The sequence below is a fragment of the Ixodes scapularis genome, unplaced genomic scaffold, assembly GCF_016920785.2.
Source record: "Ixodes scapularis isolate PalLabHiFi unplaced genomic scaffold, ASM1692078v2 PGA_scaffold9__187_contigs__length_104089568, whole genome shotgun sequence".
Taxonomy (NCBI): domain Eukaryota; kingdom Metazoa; phylum Arthropoda; class Arachnida; order Ixodida; family Ixodidae; genus Ixodes; species Ixodes scapularis.
Window position 1 is genome coordinate 101,622,605 of NW_024609884.1, and position 23,728 is coordinate 101,646,332.

The window sequence follows — 23,728 nt, forward strand, 5'->3', positions numbered from 1 at the left end:
GTGGAGTACCGTCGGACGGCACTTGAACGCTCTGCAAGAGTGCCGTCAAACGGTACTCTAGACACTATGTTGAAATATTTGTTGACGATAATCCCTGGAGAAGGGGAACAAGAGGGACAAAGGACAAACACAAATCTCCAAACACAGCTAGGTGACTGGTGTGTGACCGAAAAAATCCACCTGGTCCGGGTATCGAACCCGGGACCTCTCCATTACAGGTGGAGCGCTCTACTAACTGAGCTAACCAGGGGTTAGACGTCAGTAGAGCAAACAGGTTTTATCAGTTGCCACCAGTCTAACACCAAGAAGGGTGAAGCTTGCAATTTAAGGTTATGATTATAATGCAATTAAATGCAAAAGTGCAAGCGAGCTGGACAAGAATGACGAAAATAATCCCTGGAGAAGAGAAGGGGAGATTTGTGTTTGTCCTTTGTCCCTCTTGTTCCCCTTCTCCAGGGATTATTTTCGTCATTCTTGTCCAGCTCGTTTGCACCTTTGCATTATAATCATAACCTTAAATTTATTCATTTATTTACAATACTACTAATCCCATTTGGGATTGTTGTAGGGTGGTACATCATACAGAAATATACTTGTTTTTAATACACATTTGAAGATAACAGTATGCAAGCCTATGTCGACAGGTGCGCTTCCCAGTTAATGAGATGCTCTACACTAGTGGAATGTACAATGTTTCGCGGCAAGTGATTCCATTCGTTGATAGCTCGGGGGGAGAAGGAATATTTGAAGCAATTATTGTGGGTTGGAAGTTCTTCAAAAAGCTTACCATGGTCATATCTTGTTAGCCGTTTACTAGTAGGAGTTAGATAATTTTCTGTGGGGATGTTGAATTTGCTGTTAGCTAATTCATATAGAAATTTGAGCCTTGCAATTTTCACCCTTTTTTTCTAGTGACAACAGTTCCAATCGCTTACATAGCTCGGAGGGGGCATCATGCCAACTATATTTGTTACATATAAACCTTGCAGCCATTCTTTGTATTCTTTCTAACTTACTAACACCAGAGGCCGTGTATGGGAACCAGACAACGTTGGCGTGCTCAAGCATAGGGCGGACTAGCGTTTTGCAGGCTAATAATTTAGTCTCAGTTGATCAACTTTTTAAGGTTTAGAAAATTAAGTTTGTTTAGCACTTTTTGAGTTACAGAGTCTACCGTAGAATACCGTGCATCTGCCCATACCACATTAAGTGCCCATACCCAAATTTGTAAAATCTGAGAAAATATGTACAGTACATTGATATGTAGAATTCATGACCGGACAAGCACCCATCCCCCATTTTTTCATGATCATCTCAAAATTTTGAGTGGGCGCTTGCCCGGTATTTTACGGTATGTGTAAGTCCCAACGGAGGTCATGGCTATATGTAAGCCAAGGTACTTGTACTCTGCAACTTTTTTCAGGGATTTATTGTTTATATGGTAGGAAAACGATTTTGGTTGCTTTTTGTTAGTTATGGTCATAGATACAGTTTTATCTAAATTTAACAAGATCTGCCAGTCATGACACCATGTACAATATGTTGAAGTGCATTGTTAAGGTTGATTTGATCCTGATCGTTGTTGATTTGTGAGTAGAGTATACAATCGTCAGCAAAAGGACTGATTTCTACATTAACGTTTTGAACTATGTCATTTATGTAAATAAGAAACAGGAAAGGTGCCAGTACCGATCCCTGTGGAACACCAGATGAAACTTTTCCCTTTGACGATGAATGAGCGTCAATTGTCACAAACTGATAGCGATCAGAAAGGTAGTTTCTTATCCAATTAAGTATTTTGCCTGCCCCCAGAATAGTTTCTAGCTTGAATAGTAGTTTCGTGTGGGATACTCTGTTGAATGCTTTCGATAGATCTATGAATGTAACGTCAACCTGACCCCTGTTGTAATTACAGTAGAATAGTCATGAATGCTTTCGGTCAGCTGAGTAACAGTTGATAACTGACGCCTGAAGCCATGCTGGAATGGGGTCATTATATTATTCGCAGACATGTACAAATTACTCAAGAAAGGTAGTTAAGTTACTGAGTATCGACGCCAAAAGTAATTAGAATAGAGTAGAAATTACGCATTCGTAATAGTAATTGAGTAAACTACTAACTACTGTAAAAAGTAACGAGTTACTTTGAAGTTACTTTCGAAGTTACTTTTTTATATTTTTGTGGTAGCAAAATGAGCAGCAGTTTTGATCAATGAAAAACCCTGCGAGCCTAAAATAAATGCAGTCTACTTATGGCTTGCGTTTTCATCGAAATAGTTTACTCGCTCGCAGAAGCAATTGACTTTCAAAGTTCTTGATAGGAGAGTTTTCCCCTTTTCCTTCTAAAGACGTCCCCAGCCCAGCTAAATAGACGTTCCACGGGCTGGATGGAACGGCAGTGTTGAATTTGAAAAAGAGGCTGTGCAGGGTCGGGTAAGCGAGTGTCGGCATCTTAGGTGTCCATGACGAAACTTGCGAGGTTTGCCTGGGTAGAGGGTCTTTAATAACAAACTTTCCTCCTTTTTTTTTTCTTGGTCAAGTTGAGATTGTTATGACTGGCCCCACTTTATTCCGACGTCGTTCTGAGAGTACGCTGAGCGAATGCACCAGACCGTCAAGGGTTTAAGTCTCGCGCCACGACGATGAGATCATCCGGGCGACTGCGCGTCCCGTTGTAGTGCTAGTGCTACGCTCCTGAAAAAAAAAAAAATTGTTTTGGTTTAACAGAAGATGAACCGAAGTATACTTCGCCGCTGACGTCGGGTCCAACAAGAGGATCTCCCAAGGGTAACTCGCAATCCTTGCCGGCGACTACAATATTCTGACGCGCCTAAATCGTTTTTAACAAAGAGGAGGCCTCCCAGGCATGAATGGTCGGAAGGACGCGAAGGATTACGTGAACAAGCGTCGTCGGAACGTGCTCCCATGAACGGATTATCCGTACCAGGGTTTGTGCGCGAAGGAGTCCGGCTTTGCAAAGGCGTATGCGTTGACGACAAGGCGCCCAGCTGCGAGGTCATTCCAGTGGCGCCTCCCGTGGAACCTACCGCTTGAGTCAGAACTCACTGAAGACAGAGAGTCGAAAACAACAACTCTCAGAGTGCCCCCCCCCCCTGTCTTTCACGGTTGCAGCTGGGAACGCGGCGTCTGCGTGCATTACCGGATTAGTTCAATACCCGACTAAGGCTTGTTCAGCATCTCTTCCTGCGTTCGTGCGTGCCGGTGTTATGTTTTGGCTGCTCGTCGCTACCTTGGCCCAAGGACGCCTTCCCGAACAAGGGGGCCCCTTGTTCGGGAATGCCATTTCATCTGCCGGCGTCTTATTCATTTCTGCGCTCAAACTTTCGTGATGGGCAAAATTAGCACTATATAATTTCGAAAGTAGTTAGTAATTTGAGTAGAAGTTACCTGAAAAAAGAAGTTAAATTAAACTACTAATTACCCAAATCAAGTTGTAATTGAAAGTTACCAAGCTACTCGAAAAAGTAGTTAAACTACAGTAGTTTGAGTAGAGTAGTTGAACTACGTCCAAGTCTGTATTATTGTTCTCAACGAAGGTTGAAATGTGTTTTAGTATAATGTGCTCGAGTATTTTGGAGCAAGTTGAAGTGAGAGATATAGGCCTGTAATTAGTAAACTCGTTTTTGTTTCCAGATTTATATATGGGGATTACTTTAGCCAATTTCTAGAGCCCTGCATATCCGTAGATTATCCGCGGATATCCGCAGATATCCACAGCAAACTGGCGGGTGCGTATAAAAATTAGACGGATTTTGGCGGATTGCGGATCGGATGCGGATGTCAGGGGCTGCGGACGCCGATATCCGCGGATCCGGATCTAAATTTTTGCCCGGTGGCATTCAGTCCGTTGACTGACGCTTCATCTACAGATCGTTTCGTCGATATCCGACGTTTGACGCTGTGTTCATTCCATCGAAAAACCTGAGACGTTTCGTCGCACACAATCTTGCTATTTTCGTAACAAACTTTTGCATCTCGCCTGGATTACAGGGGGGAGGTTGGTTAAGCACGCCCTAATGAATCGCGCGCTAGCTTTTAGCGTCTAAGTGAAGAAATGCGTTTTTGACAAAACGTCGCAGGGTCATGTGCCACAAAACGTACAGCGTCGACAAACAGTGTGTCCGTGAAATGTATGTCCATGAAAAGTTGTCCACAAAACATATTTCCACAAAACGCATTTCAAAGAAACGATAGGGATCCTAAGAAAGATCTGATTCTTACTGAAGATCACTTCAGTTAGTGCTTTTCATCTCGTCAAAAATGCTATGTATAGAAAAAGTAAAGGTAAAGAATGCAGGGCATCAATCATGCCGAGAAAGCTAGTTCTTTGTCAGGGAAAGAGCGGAAAACTTTCTCGGGCAAAGAAAACCTCAAACGAAAAAGTCGCAACAGAGTAGAAGAAACCTCCCCCTCTCCGCAGAGAGTGGTGTGGTCATGATACCAAAAACAAAAGAATGCTTCGACAGCGAGCGCGACCCTGTGGCGCCACGGCTTGCAAAGTTTCGGAATCAGCGGCACACACCCATAGGCAGCCCTTAAAGGGGTACTCCACCGTTTTTTTCATTGTCTCCGATTTGCTTGAAATTTTGCTAAACTAACCAACAAACATTGCTAAAATAGTATCCCAAATATTAGGTCAAAATATTGTTTTTTTGCGAAGTTATTGAATTTACAGTTTTGGTCTTCACCATGTTTTTCAAACTGAAAGTCTCTACTGGCAACAACAACAAAGTGACGTCAGTGGAAGGCAGGGGTTAACTTTTTGGACTACAGAAGTTGTTCCCAACGGATTTGAAGCAGTTTCTTGGTGTCAAATGAGTGCTTTGGAAGCTCGCTCCCGTATCCGCGCTCCAGCACGGAACAAATGATTGGCATATTCTATTTTAGACTACTTGCTCAACTGGCAAGCCTGCCTGCCACTGACGTCACGGCACTGAAAAGTGCGCGAATATTTGAATATTGGTTTTTGCACCATTTTCATTTGCCGATTTCACAATACCTATTATGAATTTCGCGATGCTAAATAGCATACCGAAAAGGCTAAGGGTCGGGGAGTCAGAAAATATCGTTAGTTGAGGTAGCTCAAAAAATCGGTGGAGTACCCCTTTAAATAGCCTGTTTCTTTTTTGTATGCTTAGACTTCTAGCCAAGAAAGTCTGGTAGTTCAGATTTGTCCGGTTATGACGCCAGAGCGCCAGCAATGCCAGCAATGCCAGCAATGCCAGTGGTTGCCGGGCGCAATCTACGTAGCCGCCCTAAGCAAAAAAAAAAAAAAAAAAAAAAAAAAAAAACATTTTTTTTAATACATATATTTGGGCGCCTGCAGGCTGCAATCTTTCTCGAACAACACGTTAGTCGATCCGATCAGGCCTTAGACTCTGACTTAGCGGCATATCTGTCCGCTGGCTGACACGAAACACCATGAGACTCGAGGCGGCCGCATACGCTCGGTAACATCACAGAAAGGATTTCGTCTTCCTACCACTGCTTCTCCACCACTCTTTCCAAACTTATTTTTTTTTATGACCTTTTTTTCTGAGGCGTTCAGACTTCAGGGGAGAGTTAAGGGGCTACAGGTGAAAGTTTCTGATTCCGCGTGCGGCGGGGAAGAACGCGGTTTGCGTGATTTCCACTCAGGGCCGTAACCAGGGGGGGGGGGGGGGTTAGGGGGTTCTGACCCCCCCCCGAAATTTTTTTCTAAGTACGGCCCTGGTCGGTGCACTGGCAGCCAGCCAATTTTAATCTCCACCTCTGCGCACGCGCAGTGGCACCGGTCGGCTACCGGGTACCGAACCGGGACCGGTTCTCCGGTTTGCTGTAACTCTCCATTATATGCCACCGATGCACATGATTCATAGGCGAAAATAAGACAATAGACACTTTCAAAATGGCCGCCGTTGTCCCCGAAAACCCCCCCCCCGAAATTTTTTTCTGGGTACGGCCCTGTTTCCACTGATTTTGCTAGTCTAAATGTAATCGTAACCTCTGGCGGTTAGCAAGAACATCGACATGGTTCCACATTTTGCGGATGCGGTTCGGATACGGATACATAGTATGCGGATGCAGATCGGATACGAATGCAATAATGTAAAAAGTTTGCGGATGCGGTTCGGATACAAAGTCTGCGGATGCGGATTAGACACGGATACTCAAACTGTTATCCGTGCAGGGCTCTACAAATTTCCAGTCCTTAGGAATTTCTCCTGTGTTGAGGGAGTGTCTAAAAATGAGTATGAGATACTTTGCTATCCATTCCATGTACCTTTTTAAAAATTCATTGGGTAGATTGTCAGGGCCAGCACTCTTTTTACTATCGAGGATAAGTAAGAGCTGCAAGACACCTTGTTCGGTAACCACTAAATCATCCAATGTGACAAGAGAAGAACAAGAGACAAAAGAAAATATATAGTTCCATTATCCGTAGTAAATACAGAAAGAAAATACTCGTCAAACGCCTTTACTAGATTGGTTTTATCATTTGAGAATGATTCTAGGTGTGACTTTGTTTTAGGGTTAATGTGACTGCAGAATTCGCGAGGTGACGATTTAATAAACGACTGAAGTGTCACATTGAAAAATGAATGCTTAGCTGATCTAACTTTGAGGCCAAGTTCAGTATTCAGCTGTGCCAACTTATCTTTATTAAGAGCTGTTTTGCTTTTCTTTGCACATTTGCGCAGCCTATTTATTTTACGTTTCATGTGAATAATTTCTCGCGTTATCCAAGGGTTTTGCCTGTCAATTCTTTTCGTCTTAGTTGGGATAAAGTTTGAAGTGCAGAACTAAACGGCTACTTTAAATTCGTTCCAAAGGTGGTAAGAGCATTTGAGAAAAGCAATTGGAAGTTATCAAAATGCACATCAAAGTAATTGAGTATGCCAAGGTCGTCTGTTTTGCTATAGTCCAGTAATGTGGAAACCTGCAGCGAAGCAGAAACTACAGAGTTTGTTTTAAAAGAGCACAAAACCATTTCGTGGTCAGATATACCATCTAAGACGTCGATACTGTACTCGTGGCTCAGAAAATGATCACTACCAAAAACCAAATCAAGCACTGTTTGTGTACAGCCTTGAATACGAGTGTTTTCGGTAACAATTCGAGTTAGGTTATAATGAAAACATAGTTCTGAAAGAATGTCAACACCATGAGATATTTTCTGGGGTTTGGAAAAGGACCAATCAACTAGAGGTAAATTAAAGTCACCTGCTATTATGACCTTACTGCTTATGTTACGATTCTTACGCATATAATCATACATAATACGAAAGAACTCTGGGGCTGTGTTTGGGGGCCTGTAAACTTCAGCCTTGTTGGTGTTAGACTGGTGGCAGCTGATAAAACCTGTTAGCTCTACTGACGTCCAACCCCTGGTTAGCTCAGTTGGATGAGCGCTCTACCTGTAATGGAGAGGTCCCGGGTTCGATACCGGACCAGGTGGATTTTTTCGGTCGCGCAGCAGTCACCTAGCTGTGTTTGTCCTTTGTCCCTCTTGTTTTATTATTTTCGTCATTCTTGTCCAGCTCGCTTGCACCTTTGCATTTAATTGCATTATAAAAATATTTGTTTATTGTCAAACATGAGCTCATTTTTGCAGTAAAGAGATGGCCTTAGAACAAGGGCAATAATAATTGTGACCAAACGACGCAGTCCTAACTGCACACTCCGAAGGAAGTCAAATCCGCGGGCTGACAGAAATTAACGAAGCGAGAAACCGCCCGAATTAGTGACATCACGACTAGGGGTTTTTGTTGTGTACCTTGTCGCCATTTTGTCGAAAAGAGCACGAAACTATCGGCACAATACGCCGGGTTTTAGAGCAAGGAACATGAAGGAATAGTCAGAACCTACCTTCAATTTGAACAATTAAAAAAGAAGCGATTAATAGACATCTCTGCACTCTTGTAGGGTCAGGAAGAATCACCATGGCTGCAAACACAAATCACCAACAAAGACCACCATATTTTTATGGCTCGATATGAATGGATAGGTAGATTTTGCGCTGGCTATACTCTTCGTAAAGGGGCGGTAGCTTGCGCCACCTAGCCGAAGTCTAAAAAAAAGACAAACATTTGACCATGGCCTCCGAGATCACGAAGCGGGCGAACGCTTATCCGGCCGCCCCATTCGTGCGGAGAGGGCGTTATCGGGAAAAAGAGAAGGAGGCGGCGTCTCTCGACCCCAGGGGCAACCAACCGTTTTCGAGCCCAGTCACTGAGTTTGAGGCTAGACTCTCACCGACGTCCCTCCTAACCCTAACCGAGTGGACTGTGAATTCAAGAGGCGCAGCCTGCGTAGGCGCATTTTCAAACGCTGCTGGCGGCTAAATTATCGCCTTTTCCCGCTATATTTTGTGTCTCATGGTACATGTATTTTCCCGAGGACATTTAGAAAGCATTGTAGAACATTTCAAAAAACAAAAAAAGCAACAAAAAAAAAAATTTGTTAACTATTTTTGTTGGGTATGCGCGCGACAGAACGAATGCGACTGGAATGTATAGTTCTAGTTATTTTTTTTTTTCTTACGATAAGTTTTGACGGCGCAGCGGGATTCGCCACATGTGAAACGACAAAGCGTTTTGCTGTCAAAAATAAATTGCAACAGAAGAGGGCCGAAAGGCATGCATTTTTCACACTCACAAATAACGTGTTTACCGATGGACAGGACACAGACATACAATTGAGGAAGTGTTCACATTCGAACAATATATCGTACGTACCACACGATGCAGCGTTATCCGAAAAGAATTTATTTGAGAACGATCTCAAATAACACAGTCACAGTCGACGACAGTCACATCTTGACGATCGCACGGAATCCGAGATGACTTCGTTTCGGGGCACGTTTCGGGGAGAGCTTCCTCTTTTCACAACCGCACCAAGGCAAAGAAACAAACGCGACTGACCCATTTCTCACCCCAACCCGGACAACTATTTCTGGAGATAACTGAGGATTCTACACGGATTATCTCTGGGAGGGGGGAGAACAATGTTCGCAAAATCGCGTCGAGGGCCGTTCAACGTCCTTCAACTTTCCCGTGAATGTCGAGCAGAAAAGCCTGAATGGCAGGCACTTACCAGCCTTATTTCTCACAATGGAAGACAACACAAAAAGGGTACGCAGCACGCATAAAAAAATAAATGGAAACTTTCAAGAGAGGCGAGAAAACGCCGAATGCAAACCCGCAAAAACGTACGTAGAGAACCGCGCTGAGCGGGCCTTCACAGTCCCAGAGAGTGGCAGAAAATATCTAGCTCATAGGGGGCGCGAGAGTCGCACCAGCCGCATCAGCATCAGCAACATGGCGGCGGCCTAGGAGCGTTTTTTGGAAAGGTGTAAACTCTAATTCAATGAAAGGTAGCGACATCTCTTGAAGAATGCCGCCCGCTCCTCTCATTGGACGAATGTGGTCCACCAGGCAGAGCTCGCTGCGCGCCGCTTTTGTTTTGGTTGTTTTTGCTTTTCGAGGCCCCTCGGCGCCATTTTCGCTCCGGTCACTCGGCTGACTCGGCGCGCCAGGCAACGTCGGCTACTAACTGCCTGGGTAGCTGCTGCATTCAGACTGGCGTTTGAATAAGTTGAATCGCAACAGCTATACGGTTCCGCTCGTTGTCGCCATCAAATGCGGGTGGATTTGTAATAAGTATTTAAGCAAGAGCATTCGCAAATGCGGTCAAACCGCCAGTGCGTATGCAGCAGCATATGGCACGTCTGTCTGCACTTCGCACGCAAGCTTCACATAGTTCTGGTTTTCGCTTGGCGTTAATTCGTGAGCTATGACGGGGTGCTGCGCTTTCGGGTGCAGCAACTGTAACATCGACGGCAAGAAATACTTCAAGTTCTTCAGCATTCCATCTGACAAGCACGACACAGCTCGCCGGAAGGTTTTAGTGTGTGTTGACTTTAGTGCTAGATATTTACTCACTTTGTAATCGAGATTCAGCCTTTATTCTTGGAATGTTTTGTATATGTCCGTTGACTTTCGTGCAAGCTAGTCGTTTACCTTCTGATAGTTGAAATTAAACTTTTAGAGTCTGTGCCTTAATAGTTTTATGTATCTCACTGTTGCCTTTTGTGGAAGCTAGTCATTCACTTTATCATAGCTTGGATTTACCGTCTAGTATCCGTGCCTTAATATTTTTATGTATCGCCATTGACTTTTGTGCAAGCTAGTCATTCACTGTGCCATGGCTGAGATTCAGCTTCTAGTGTACGTGCCTTGATGTTTTCATGTACCTCGTCAGTGAGTGCAGTAGAAGCAGAAGCTCCGTCTTTAGCACACACCTGTCGCCGTCTGCTATCATTTCGCTGTGCAATCTCTTTGTTATCAAAAGCTAGTGCTGGCCTGGAGGTGACATAGACAGGCTGCTTCACACAGTTGCTCTTCGCTGTGCTACAGTGAGATCACTGGAGATGGCACGAATTAGATTGTAACAGGATTAGTATAATCCTCTTTGAATTGTGACTCCGGCCCTCACAAGCGGTCTGAGCACAGCGAAGCAACTCAGTGAAAAGTAGCCTTGTGCCAGTCCTTGTGAATTGGTGTGTTGTAAAATAAAAATATGCATTACCTGTGACTTGATATTAGTTTTAGTCTTTTTTTCTTTAGTTTTTTTTTTTACAGTCACTGGCAGCAGAACTTGAAGGCCTGAGTGGCGGTTATTTCCAATAATAAAGAAATGCTTTCAAGAGCCAAGATTGTTCCATGTCATCGCTTGATGAATAAAACGAGATTATTTTAGTTGGGGAAACGACAGTTCATAAAGGGTTCACTGCTGTGAAGAGATAATGCCCTGCCTCCAATAAGCCAAGTAAGCTTACAAAGTCTTTGTAATGAGCCGAGCAAACTGACAATGTCTGGTAAAAACAAAGTACACACAAGGCATCACAAGAAACTTTCAAAACCATAAAGCTTTGAAAAGTTGTAGGTGTTAGCGGATAGTTTGGTTTTTCGCTCGTTCTGCTAAGATTCTTTTACGCAGAATACTGCGATTTCGTTATGCCGAGGAGAGGGTGAAGGCTCCCAGCCGCGCATTTGCAGCAATAGGGATCAAATGTTGGTAGATCGTTTTTGCGCAACTATTAAGACACGTTGCGCACGCCAAGAATGGGTATCGTTAAAAACGGAAACATTTTTTTTTTTTTTTTTTATTATCTAAACCACAGAAATCTCCGCCATGAACTAAGCGCAAACTTTACAAGTGGAGGCTCCTTACGTTCGATCGCGCGTCGGCTGCGTGAACGCTCGTGCAGCGGGAGCCCGAGTCAAAGTTGCCCGCTCACGTCTGTAGCCTCTTCGGTTGGTTTATGTTAAGGTGAGGCGAAGTACAGTCGCTGTGAGGAGAGTGCGTCAGTTGTGAAAGAAAAAAAAAACAGCAGTCGCTTCGTGCTTACCTGTCACGTCTTGCCTCCCTTACGAAGCGACGAAAGAACGAGCGTGTGATCTCCCTTCTTTGCGTCTGGGGCACGCGTGCGGTAACACAAAAACACTGCCTTCAATCGTACCAAAGTCACTGTGCAACATACAAGAGTTCGCTGCTGCGCTAGTAGGCGGCTTTGCTCGCGCAGGAGCGAACCAGCCTCACTTCGGTAGCATAGTGACGTAGACCGTGCACGCATCGCGTGCCCATTTTCGCCCTAGTTCGCGATTTCCAGGCCGTCAAGTCGTTCTGCTGATATTTCGGAAGTCTCTGCAGTCAACTGTGCGTTAAACTGTCCAATTCGCGGCAGAAATGCAATCGCAAAACACGGAAACTAACGGAAACAACCTTCCGCCGCATTGTATCCAAGCGAGAGCGTCTGCTAGCTGGGAGCAATCCATGCGGCGCCACCGTCGACGCGCGAGGGCGAGAGAGAAAAAAGAGGGAGAGGAAGGAGGAGAAGTCGCACTGGATAAATTTAGAATACAGAGCCGTATATGTAGAGAGTTTGGCCATTCGTTGGGAAGTATAGGAGACAAATGAAGCGGCGCCATTGGCCGAAAGCGGGCTGGGCGTGTTCCAGGGCGTCTTCAGAAATTTGAATGTGACCAACCAGAAGCCGGAAATAATACCCTGGCGGTGGTCGCGAGAAACAAACCTGATAACTGCATTGGAGTAACTCTCGATGGCTGAAAATATGGTACACGTGATGTTTCAATCACACTCCTCTAAAATGATGGTGGAAGAGTGCGACTAGTGGAAAGATCGACATAATCCTTACGCCAAACGCCGAGCGCCGGGAATCTGCCGTCAGAGCGGTCACACTCTGTCCGCGCAAAACAGAGTTGAGCGGCGCGTTCGTTTCTTACATCTTTCTGCATGATCATGATGAACAACACGTAAACCCTCTTTTCAACCACAAAGAGTTACTACACTTCACTCTTACGCACTTATTTAAACCATATACGAACATAGACCTTCGATGATCGATCGGCTCAGAACTGTTTCTCGTTACCACCGCTAGGGGATTCTTTTCGGCTTCTGGTTGGTCAAGAGAGCATGCCAAGCCCTCTTTCCGAGTCTGCCCCACGCCCTGGCTCTTCCCGCGCCTCCCATTGACCAAACTCTCTACATATACGGCTCTGTTAGAATACATTATATCCAGTGGTTTAATACGCCTCGCAAGTGGGCTCATTTTCGTCTTCTGCGCATGAGAAAGGAAGTAGCGGTGGCGTCAGCGGAGGTGTTGCGTCAGCGCGACCCCCCATCTCAGCGTCGTCTGCTCCTTTGCAACGTCGTCTGCTCGCAACATCGTCTGCGTCTGTCTTACCTTTCCTGCGAACTGCAGAGCGAGCTCGACTTGGCCTTTCAGAGAGGGCAGACGAAATAACTCGAGCGGTACGTTGTTTTTGTCTAACAACTAGCAGACGCGCATCAAGGGGGGAAATCAAAGGACTCACTGGGCGCGTTCAGTAGCGCCTCCCTTGCCTCCGAACGGAGTGGCTCGAGTCGGAGTCATCGGAGCGCCTACTGAACGGCAAAAAAACCCGCGGCTCCAAACCTGCTTCTACGCAACTTCCGCTTCCTCCCCTGTGCCAGACGGTCTCCGAATAAACTGGAAGCAGACGATGGCGAGCAGGATCGCTTTTATTTGACGCCGGTATTGAAGAAGTCTTTACAAGGTCGTTGAAGAAAAAGCGGGTGATTGTACACATCAGCGCTGCTGTTCGAAGCGATGCAACGCGATCGAGCCCTTCGCTTGGCGGTGCAAATGCAGCTACTGTTATAAAAGCCGACAAAAATCGTCGTCAGTACACGCGGAATACCGAGCTCAGCGAATCTACCCCGCCGGTTGCGATACCTTTATACGGCCATAAGTTTGTTCTGCCCTTCGTAACGAACTTCCTATAAAATGTATTTGTATACAGACGGGAAGTTCGGCCGCGCTCGGCGATCAAGGTTTTGTCGGCCGAAGCGAGCCTCAGCCAACGTGCACCCCGATTTAGCTACGCAAACAAAACATTAATCGGTATCATGCTCTGCGTGAGTGTCCAACCGGCTTCCAAAGTCGCGTTCATACCCTGTTTTTCTCTGTTGAGCGCGGACAGGACTATCGTCAATATTACCGAGTTTCCGTGCAACGGCGATCAAGAGACGGCGCGTCAAATGAACGTTTGCGTTGTTTATTAGCATATTTAAACCAAACCAAATACGGTCCAATGCATTTTCCGAAAGAGCCTTACCTCAAAAAGGTATTCGAACGCGTTATTCGACTTACCTTGAGCACTTTTCATTAACAAAAGCGAGCAAACCGCGCACCCGCTACAGAACCGAAGCAGCTTATCCCGCCATATTGTTTGTTTTTTACTCTTTTAGCGCCGGAAATCGTCACCAGTCAGGAAATGACGTCATTTTAGCTCCTTTGACTCTACGTGCACCGTCTCCGGACTCGGTGCTTCGGAGCTTGACTCCGAAGCCCCGGAGTTACGTGCACCGGAAGTGACTTTTGGCCGTCCAGTGGAAGGAGTCAGTGACTCCTTGACTCCGGGGCCGCTACTGAACGCGCCCACTGGCGAGGTGTCCCGAGGCGCCGAGGTTTGTTTGCTAAGAACCGAGAGTGAGGGTGGTTAGTCCACAAGTTACCTCCCAAACACTTTTTCCCTCCTTTCGCGTGCGGCGAGACCCCTCATTCTTTAACGGCGTTCGCGGGTTGGCGCAGTTAACGTCGTCTGCTTTACGTCTGCTAGTCAAAGCGATGGCTGCTTTACCTTTCCCGCGTCTGTCGGAGATTCACCGCTTTTTCACCGGCGAGAGTCACCGTTGCCTCGGGAAACAAGGAGATAACAAGAGGAAGAAATTGATCTCTTAATCTAAAACTGAGGTCAGCGATTAAAGTATAATACGGGAAGGGTTCACAAGGGTCGCGCGGGCATATTCCATTCAGCACACCAGCCGGTCGTGGGCAGACGGTCACCGAGTCGCGGAGTGCTAGGCCTAACTGCCGTGCTCACTTGGTCGCGTTCGGTAGAATCGTGGCCGTTGGAGCTTTTCCCGGGTGTTTGTGGATCCAGCGTTCTTGTTCGTCGTGGTCTGTTTCAAGTACTTTTACTTTTTTTCTAGCTGCTTGAAGTCGGGACGCGTGAGAAGCACACGTAATAAAAATAAACGTCCGTGGGTCGTCGCGACCGCGACGACCCACGGACGTCCTACGACAGCTTCAGAGCTGTCGTAGGATTTCGTCGTAACCTGCGCAAAACTTTCAAAAATTTCGTTTCGTGAATACGAATATGTTCTGAAGTTTTGTCTTACGCACATGTTTGGCGTAAGATCGTTTCGTGAACCTGGCCTCTGCACTTCCGAAAGTCGCAGGAAAGGTAAGACAGAAGCAGACGACGTTGCGAGCAGACGACGCTGCAAAGGAGCAGACGACGCTCAGATCGGGGCGTTCCGATGTCACCCCCTGCGCAAGAAGCAGACGAACTTGCCCTCCGCATTCATCGACAGCATGGCGCGATGCAGAAGTGTCCAAGAAAAAGTCTTGTTACGTCGAGTTACTGCAACTTCTTCTTACAAATTTATGTGTATTGTGGTAGAACGGTGAACAGCTGCTCTGGGGACAGAAATCGACAAGTTGTGATGCTTATTTAATTATTTAATTTGGGGTATTCATCTGGACATGTAGCGGCTAGAGGTACAAGCGCACCTTTTGACATATATTTGATTGCAATCTGTAGCACGTATAAAATCCCAGGAAAACATTAGCTCCGTACAATAGAGCTTGAGAGTTTGGAGAATATTTTTAATAAATAACAATAAATTAGTGAACATGCTGGAAGACGCCAGATCGCTAAAGAAAAAATTGGGTTTACAGACTTTTGTGTGCCAGGCAAATAAAAATGCAACAATTAGCTATATATTAATATTTTACGAGTGTTAATATAAAACTAAAATCCACACGCGCTAATAAGACCACATTGACATACAAGCATCATGTTTTTGTAAATGATTTAGATTGAGTTGAAATTATAATGGCTCAGAAATATATTAGAACCAAATCGGGGCTCCCGAATCATTGGCGACAAAATTCACAGGTGCGAGGTCAGTCTCCAAAATCCGTATGTAAATAATATCTGAAGTAAAACCGCCAGGAAAAAAAAAACTTGAAAATAATACAACGATACAAATATGCGACAGTGCTGAAACACGGACGTAAATAACTGGCAAAAGGAAAAATAACTTGATAGACAATCAAAATTCCCAACCTCAGCTGAAAGCTCAAGCTAAATTTTTTTTCTTTGGGTATTTTGACATGTTTACGCCAGGTTTACGCTCTTGTTTTCTGCTCGCACCGCAGACGGCGCGACACGGCGCCGTCGAGGCAGAGCCGGAGCAAAGGCCGCCGCCAGCGCCGAATATTCCCCCCGCACTTAGAGCGTAAACTAAATTTGTGACACAGCGTCGACCAATCAGGAGACCGCGACGTCAAAATATTGGAAACGACATTTAAAGCGTGAAATAGAATGGGCCGAGGCTACACCCACGCGCGGGGACGTAGCCAAGTCGGGAGGAGATAAGGCTCCATCCACGCAAAAGGTCACGTGACTTATAATATAAGGAGATAATTTGTTTTTATGTACATATTATACTTTCTTATAAGTAAATATAGGATATAAAAATAAAGAGGTTTTATTTCATTGTTGTTTTAAGGTTAAGATGTCACGTGACCTTACAAATTTTTAGACAATTCATCAATGGTTTAGTTTTCTAAGACTAATAGCAAATATAATGCATCATGAAAAAAATAGTACCAATTGGGACGTTGCCTCGTCTTTTTCTACCTTCTGGTGTGTCCTCTTTTCTGCGCCAGTCTCAGGTTTACAATCATGTTCAATATATATCTTTATATTTATGTTGTCCAGGAGTCACACACACGTGTGGGCGGCGTGCGTGCCATCCGTGCGTGCGGGCGGTGCGGGTGCGGCCTCCGGGACCTTCGCCCATGTGCGCATCGCTGCTGAGGCGAGGCGGAGAGGCTTCGTCGTGTGTGTGGTTGGCTTGATTCGAAGCCTTTTAACGTGAGCTTATGTGTATCGAAGGGGACAAGTACGTGCCCACCGCTTCGTACGTTCTTGACTTGCGCGCACGCTTGCAATCACACAAAGATTGTGAGAAAAGGGAAAGCATGCATTAGACCCATTAATAACAAACATACTGAGAGCATTCAATCGAGAAAACTGGGTAAAAGATTCCAGAAACAGTTTATTCCATGACAAATAAGACAGTAGCCGATGCGCAGATGCCACTCGTCCACGAGATCACCGATGAACACGAAGCCCTGCTTGCGGCAGAACTCCTGCAGGAGCCAGTTCACGTCTCTGTGCCGATCATTCAACGCCTGGATCTCGGCACTCTAACTACGCTGACACTCCATCGAAGAGAACCTGTTCCCCCGCCTAGGAAGGACGGAAGAAAAGGCGATCTGCATCGTCGATTGCGTTCCAAGATCTGAGCGGCCAGCCGACGATAGTTGTCAACGTACGCGCTGGCACAAACGCTGGTGTTGTTTGTGCCAAAATCGAGCAGGGTGTCAGACACCTTGGAAAACAAAGCCTCGATCCTAATGCCACTAAACGCCCGCACTTAGACGGCCTCCCGATTATTCGATGGGAAATACTAGGACAAGTATTTCACCGTCGAACCCCCGGCAACCAAAACTTGAGGCAGATCAGAAGCGCGACCGTGCTAATACTTAAACGGCCAAACTCCTTGTCCGAGAAAACAGAAAGAAAATAAAAACGCTTCAGAGAAAGTCAAAACCGCTTGCGGAAGACCAGGCAGGCACAGTAGACAGTAGTCCGCGCACGGCAGGAACGCAAGGTGCAATGGCCGCCAAGCAAATGGAAAAATAATGGGAGGCTAGACCGGAAGTTGATCGTAGTGCGCCGGAAGTGACGTATTGCGTGGATGGAGCCTTATCTCCTCCCGACGTGGCTACATCCCCGCGCGTGGATGTAGACACTCCCAATAGAATGTCTCCAGTAAAAACAAAGGCACAGGCACGTGAGCCTAGCTCAGCAAAACGCTTTTGTTTGTACGAGAACTCGTGCAGAGGAGGCACTTTCCAAAGCCACGCGCTCGTGCCCATGCCTTTGTCTGTACTGCTGATGTTTGTGCAGATGGAGTATAGGTGACAGTTCGCTCTAGGCCGGCTTGCTATTAAACAGCGTCTAAGCTGAGACTGGCTGAAAACAGTATTGGGGCGCGCGAGCGTCTTCGGACGCGGAGTCCCGCTCGGCTTGTGCGCTGGCTTTGGCAGTGTTTTCGTTCCCCGGCTGAAACGCTGTTTCTAGCAAGTCGGCCCTGGTTTGGAGCGCACGTTCGTTTATTCTCGAATATTGGCGTGACGAAAACTGCTCGGAAAAACTGGCCCCAATCTGTCCACCAGAACCGAGCTAATGGCGAACGCAACGCCGCCATTTCTCCCGTAGCGGCCACTGGAGGAACTGCACTTCTATTTTGGCTTTGATCGGCCATTTTGGCGCCGAAACAGATACAGCGGAAGAGGTTACAGGAATGCCACCCCCGTCTCCCCAGCGGACGCGCCGCGAATTACTACCCAAATTAAATGCACCTAGGTCGGGACGCGCTACCTGAAAGCACCGCTGAGGCATGGTTGTATAAAAACAATAGTAATTGTTCCGCAAAACCTTGCAAACTAAAGATTCTAATAACATCACGCGCCCTTCATTTTGTACTAAACTCCAAAAAATTTTATACAAAAAGAGTCTTTTCCGTTTGTTTTTACGCAAAAACATGCGTTCTAAAAGCTCAAGGTGACCACACTACAGACAAATGATAAAGAGTGGCGCTATCGACGTATTTAGCTCGGTCTCGGTGGACTCCAGCGGCCCAGGTTTCGACGGCGAGTTTCCCAACTGAGTGTTCTAGTAACGTTGCTAAAACCTCACATGGACAAAGTTTTCAGCCACCGAGAGCTTAACCTTTTCACTCTAGCGACGCTAAAACGGCTCAAATTGGTCGTGCCACATACCTAGAGCACACGACCACCGCTAGGGGCTGTTTCGCGCCCTGTAGTTGGCCCCGAGATGCTCGCCTATTCAAACCAATGTATGGCCAAACTCTCTCAATAAACGGCTCTGCCGTTGAGGTAGTCCCGAAAGAGGATTGTCCCTCAGACCGCCCCGCAGTGAAAAAAAAAAAAAATAAATAAATAAAAAAAAAATAAATAACGCTACGTTATTTTGTTGTGTATGCGTGTGCATGAGTGTCTATGTGAGCGGATGTGTCACCGAGCGCTAGGACGCTTTGTACAAGCGCTGAGGCTTTCGAGAGGTTCCGTCGGTGCTGCAAAGTTTTGCAAAAGTAGTAATTGTGCCTGAAATTTTGCAATGACTGACGCTAGAAAGTAATCAAATTTTAATTACCATTCCCTATCGCCGAAGTAATTAAATTTTGATTACAATTCCTTTTCGCCGAAAGTAATTAATTACAATTACAAATTACCTAAACTAATTAAATTACAGTAATTCAATTACTGTAATCGAATTATTGTATGCCCCCTTACCCGTATCGGCATATCTCCTTCCTCTAGGTATCGCGACTGCACTGTGTCCGAAAAGAAACCTATATGACTAGCGCGTGTGTTTTTACAGTTTTAGAACATACCTTGCTTTCAATCCATGTCCAGAAGTTGCCGAAAACAAAACAGTCCGGGGAGCCCGGGTGAACGCGAGATGAAACACGACGACGCGACTGACACCACCGACCCGCGATGCCTACGACTAAAAGTCTGCACGGGCCGATATTTCGAAGACTGCCCCAGCCCGGCCCGTTGTCTATTGGGCCCGGACTTGCCCGCGGCCCGCTGTTTCCGACAGCCGGCCCAGCCTGGCCCGAAGCTAATTTTCACGGACCAGATGCGCTTTATTTTAGCCCAGTATGAATAGCTCACAAATTGCTCGGCATGGCAGCTGCCTTGCAAGTGATATACATAAATTGGTTACGCTAGCCAATAGTAAATACTGTAAGCATTTTGTTTGCTGTTATTATTAGCTGGACCAATCTGCAGGCTGAGGCAGCTTGTTAAGAAAAATCACCTGATCTTCGTTTAAGAAAAATCATTCGATCACGCGCGGAAAGGACGGAAAAACAAAAATGACAAGCAGAAGTTAACAAAACCACGTGTCACAGTTGGAAAGGAAGGGAAACATCGCGACGGGCTTGGACAAAAGACGGGCAAAGTTCTAAATTAGCCACTCTCGCTGCGCAAAACCGTAAAAAAAAAAAAAGAGAGAGAAAAAAAAAAAAACCGCAATGTCGTTGTCTTTTGCGGTGGTCTGCGAGAAATTGTTCAGGAAAGGTACCCCTCAGGGGAACCTCCTCACCCCTATTGGGGATGCAAGCACTCGTGCGTATAGTTTACGCCGGCAAGGCGTAAACCATCTATCTGTACGCCGCCAAGTAGGCATATCCGGTATGGGCGACGAAAAAATATTAAAACGTTTCAACCTGCAAATAGTAAAAAAAAAATAGAGAGGAGACAAAACGAGAATGGGTGACGGTTACGCTTATCTCCTAAATGCCTTCTATTGGCGTGGCGACGGCAAAACAATGTTTTCGCTCATACTGGAAGTGACGTAAGTTCAAGATGGCGGCGCCCTTGTGCGCGTGTCGTGTTTGTGGTTTCGTCCCCGGGCGCCGCCGGGGACGAAAAGGAACGCCGCGCCGCTAGTCCTCTGGAAGAGCATTCGCTGCACACACCGAACCATACAAAACATAGACCCACCCACACACAGATGCTTCAGCATCTGTTCATCCCCCATTGTGGTTCCTTTCCCAACCCCGGACACGCCCCCAAAGAACATGCCGCTAAAAAAAAAAAAAGTATGGTCGGTTTGGCCTGCTTTGGCCCCCCTTGTAGACTTGAGTGCAAGGCCTGTAACCGGCCCGGGCCCTTCATGAATGTAGCCGTGAAGCCCGGCGTGAAGAGGACCGGGCCGGCCCGTGGCCCGCGGTCTGGCCCGTACCAGTGCAGATCTCTACCTTCGACGCTGACGGCTCGCCCCTCTGTTATGACTGGCAGACAGCGCCGCCTCGTGACGAGCGACGGAGTTAGCGCAATTTTACTCTTCTGCTGGGGAGCGACTCGAATGGGACGGCCGGAGAAGCCTTCGCGCGGGCGCTTCGGGATCTCGGAGGCCATGATTTGATCATGGCCTCCGACTCCGAGATCCCGAAGTATGGTAGCCACCATACTCGAAGCGCGAGATTCCGAAGCGCGCGCGCGAAGGCTTCTCCAGCCGTCCCACTGAGTCGCTCCCCAGCAGTACGAGTGAACTCCGTCGCTCGCCGCAAGGGGGCGATGTCTACCCAGTCGTAACAGAGTGGGCGAGCCGTCAGCGTCGCAGGTACTGCACTGGAACAAGCCGGACCGCGGGCCGTACCAGTTAAAAAAAAAAAAAAAAAAAAAACCTTTAAGGTGTTTAAAAACAGGCCCGGAGCTTCACATTACAGCTTGCGCGGCGTGCGTTGGGTTCTTTACAACCTTTGATTCTCGCTCGGATCTGGATGCTACTGTAGAAAGAGGTTTTGCATTCACACGAATAAATGACGTGCTGTCTTCTTAGCTGTGCACGCGCGCACAGTTGTGTAGCAGAGCGCCGGACACTCGTTTTAGCTGCATTGAAGCTCGCCGACACCGACGCTTCTATCCAAGTGTGACTCGACAGTTGCTGCCGAGCAAATGCTCGTCAGCAACTGACGCGTAGCTCCTCTCGAATCGAATATGTGGCAAAGAGGTTTGTCACATCGCGACTTCTGCTCGAAAGGAAAGCAGAAATATTCATAAATTCTTAATGTGCCGGACATGGCCCGGCAAATTCGGGCGATTGATAAATTTGTTCCATCCAGTTTTACTGAGAATTTTTTACAAGTTTAAATCTATCGCTGAGAAGCGCATCACGTATTATGCGCATTTGGGCCCGCGAAGTTTAACATACAAACGGTAGCAATTCATACCTTATTTTTTTGGAACGCTGACGTGTCACCGACGTACTAGATTTAAAGGGATACTTCTACGAAATTTGAAATATACCCGTCGCGTTCAAAAATAGGTTCACTATGATCCACAATATCCGTAAATGACAATCGCACGTTTGTATTTTGAACCTGGTGGCTGTATTCTTCGTTATAAACGGACTACTCTGGCAAGCGCTCGGAGAACAGCCAGCGGAGACCACGTGACATCCAACGCAATCGTGACGTAGTTCGTCTCGGGACGAGCAAAGCTACGGCGAGGCTGACGTCGAAGGGATGGCCTAGTCGTTCCAGCCACCGAAGTGGCTGCTTTTACACGAATTTTGAGCGACGGGTTAATCTTCTATAATCTTGTAGGGGGACAATTGCGATCGACTTCTGGGACACAGGAAAGGGATTCTCGGGAAGAGGGGAGTTCTTCCTTTCCCTCTTCTCTCGTTGTGGCCGGAGGCGAGACAGTTATCGTCACTACTTGTCAAGGTTCCTACACTCGAAGAAAAAAGGTAGTCACACGTGACTACCTTTGGGGTGGTAAAAAGTTGTCCCAAATATAACGACCCCTAGGGTAAAAATGACGACTTCACACATAGTCAAAAAGCAGGTAGTCAAATTTGACTACCCCCCAAAAGCAACATGGCGGACGGTTAGTGAGGCTCGGATTCCCCGGTAAGGCCTAGCGAACAGCACGGCTTTTCGGCCGAGTTAGAGAATAGGGCGCATACGCCTATTCAACGTCTTCCAAGCGCCATCAGCCACTCTTAACATCTGTCCTTAGACACCGGTACCGTACCAATTAGCCGGGACGACGGCAGCGTGTTTGCCGGAATCGCCGCGATTGCACCCGACGGCATCTCGCTAGATTGACTGTATTTTTACCGCCGGCGGAGAATGCTCAAAAAAGAAATCGTAACGCGAGTATGGCACGCTGACTTTACTGAAGACAACGTATGCTTGTCGTTTGCGGCGATGAATCGCTGGGGGGACCATCGTCGACACCGACGGGAGGCTTTAAACTCGCACCAACGCCCCGCCATCTTCTTTCTTTCTTTTTGTTTTTTTCCTATCTCTTCTTGTGTGTGCCTACCACAACCGACGTGGCTATCATTGCTGCCTGCACTTCGCAGCTCTTCGACACAGAACAATAATTTAGGTCACTCGGCTGCCGCACGCAGCAGCCGAGTGACACAATTTTTACGATTGTTTTCAATCTGAGAGGCACTCCCAGTGGACGCAGAGCAACGACGCAGAGCCTGGAGGCTGGACCGTATGCCAGCTGTTTGTAATCAATAACTACAGGATGCACAATACTGGCTTATTGAATTAAGCGGCAGCTTGCGCCACCTAGGAGGTGTAGTAGTAACCGCTAGATGCACTAAAGAAAATGCTCATGCACTAACTCTCCTGAAGCTCCTGAACAACGTACGCACTGCATATATGACAACTCATGCGCCAACACACACCAACCACCCAACCACGATACCGAACACTGTTTTATCAACAGTACAACAGGGAACAAGCAACTACAACACGACTCTCAGCTCTGACTACCCTACCAACCCGATTCGTATATATGCCCTACCCGGTTCTGACAAGGATTAGGCAAGTGACTGCCGCTGTTTAGTTGATGAATACAAAGAGTATCTGCAAGTATTATTAGTATACAGTTATTCTGAGTATTTAGATTGGCCGGCTAGACACCTCTCTTAATCTAACGCTTTGAAAGGCAACATGCTATGAAAGTAATCAGCTGAAGTAACACCACATGGCATGCTCCCGATCAGTTTCGGGTTCAGATTCACGCAGTGATAAGCTTACTAATGTCATGTGGCCCCATGCTCGTTCCGCGCGTGTAATAGCAGCAAAGGTTGCAATAATATCTGCATTCCTAGTCAGTAATCGACTAAAGGTAACATAATTCTTAGTCTTCTGTTGTTAAATACCCCACAAAGCCCAGCCTATCATATTTGCTACGTGGAGTTTGATAACTCAAAAAGTGACAATAAATAGCGTGAAGCTGAGACCATAGAGTCTCAGCCTCACGCTATTTATTGTCTCTATGGCTAAGACCAAAGCCCGCAGTATCGGTTTTGATACGCTGGCAGAGTTTTCCGATTTGGGTAGTTCAGCAAGGCCCCGCCAGGCTGCCGCCACTGCCGCTGGCATAGGAGACATGGGATGGGCATCATTTGAGAGCAGGGAAGCGGTGAGCAAGGTAGAATTTGAGGATAGGTTG

At 46.6% G+C, this 23,728-nt stretch overlaps 1 protein-coding gene across 6 annotated transcripts in view; it reads right to left on the reverse strand.

Annotated features, from left to right (window-relative positions):
• The window catches only part of LOC8037538 (activin receptor type-1), a 124,620-nt gene extending 113,109 nt beyond the window's left edge, over positions 1–11,511 (reverse strand). For 3 of the 6 annotated variants that reach the window (XM_029979581.4, XM_042287545.1, XM_029979582.4), the window contains exon 1: positions 11,414–11,511. Coding sequence is in view for 2 of the 6 variants with exons in the window: in XM_029979580.3 (XP_029835440.2) it covers positions 7,870–7,945 (76 nt within the window). In the remaining 4 variants the exon portion in view is untranslated. Of the gene's footprint in view, positions 1–7,869; positions 8,003–11,413 lie in introns of those variants that run through there. The other 3 variants (XM_029979580.3, XM_029979579.4, XM_029979584.4) reach the window with 3 other exon arrangements.
• Between the last annotated feature and the right edge of the window lie 12,217 nt (positions 11,512–23,728).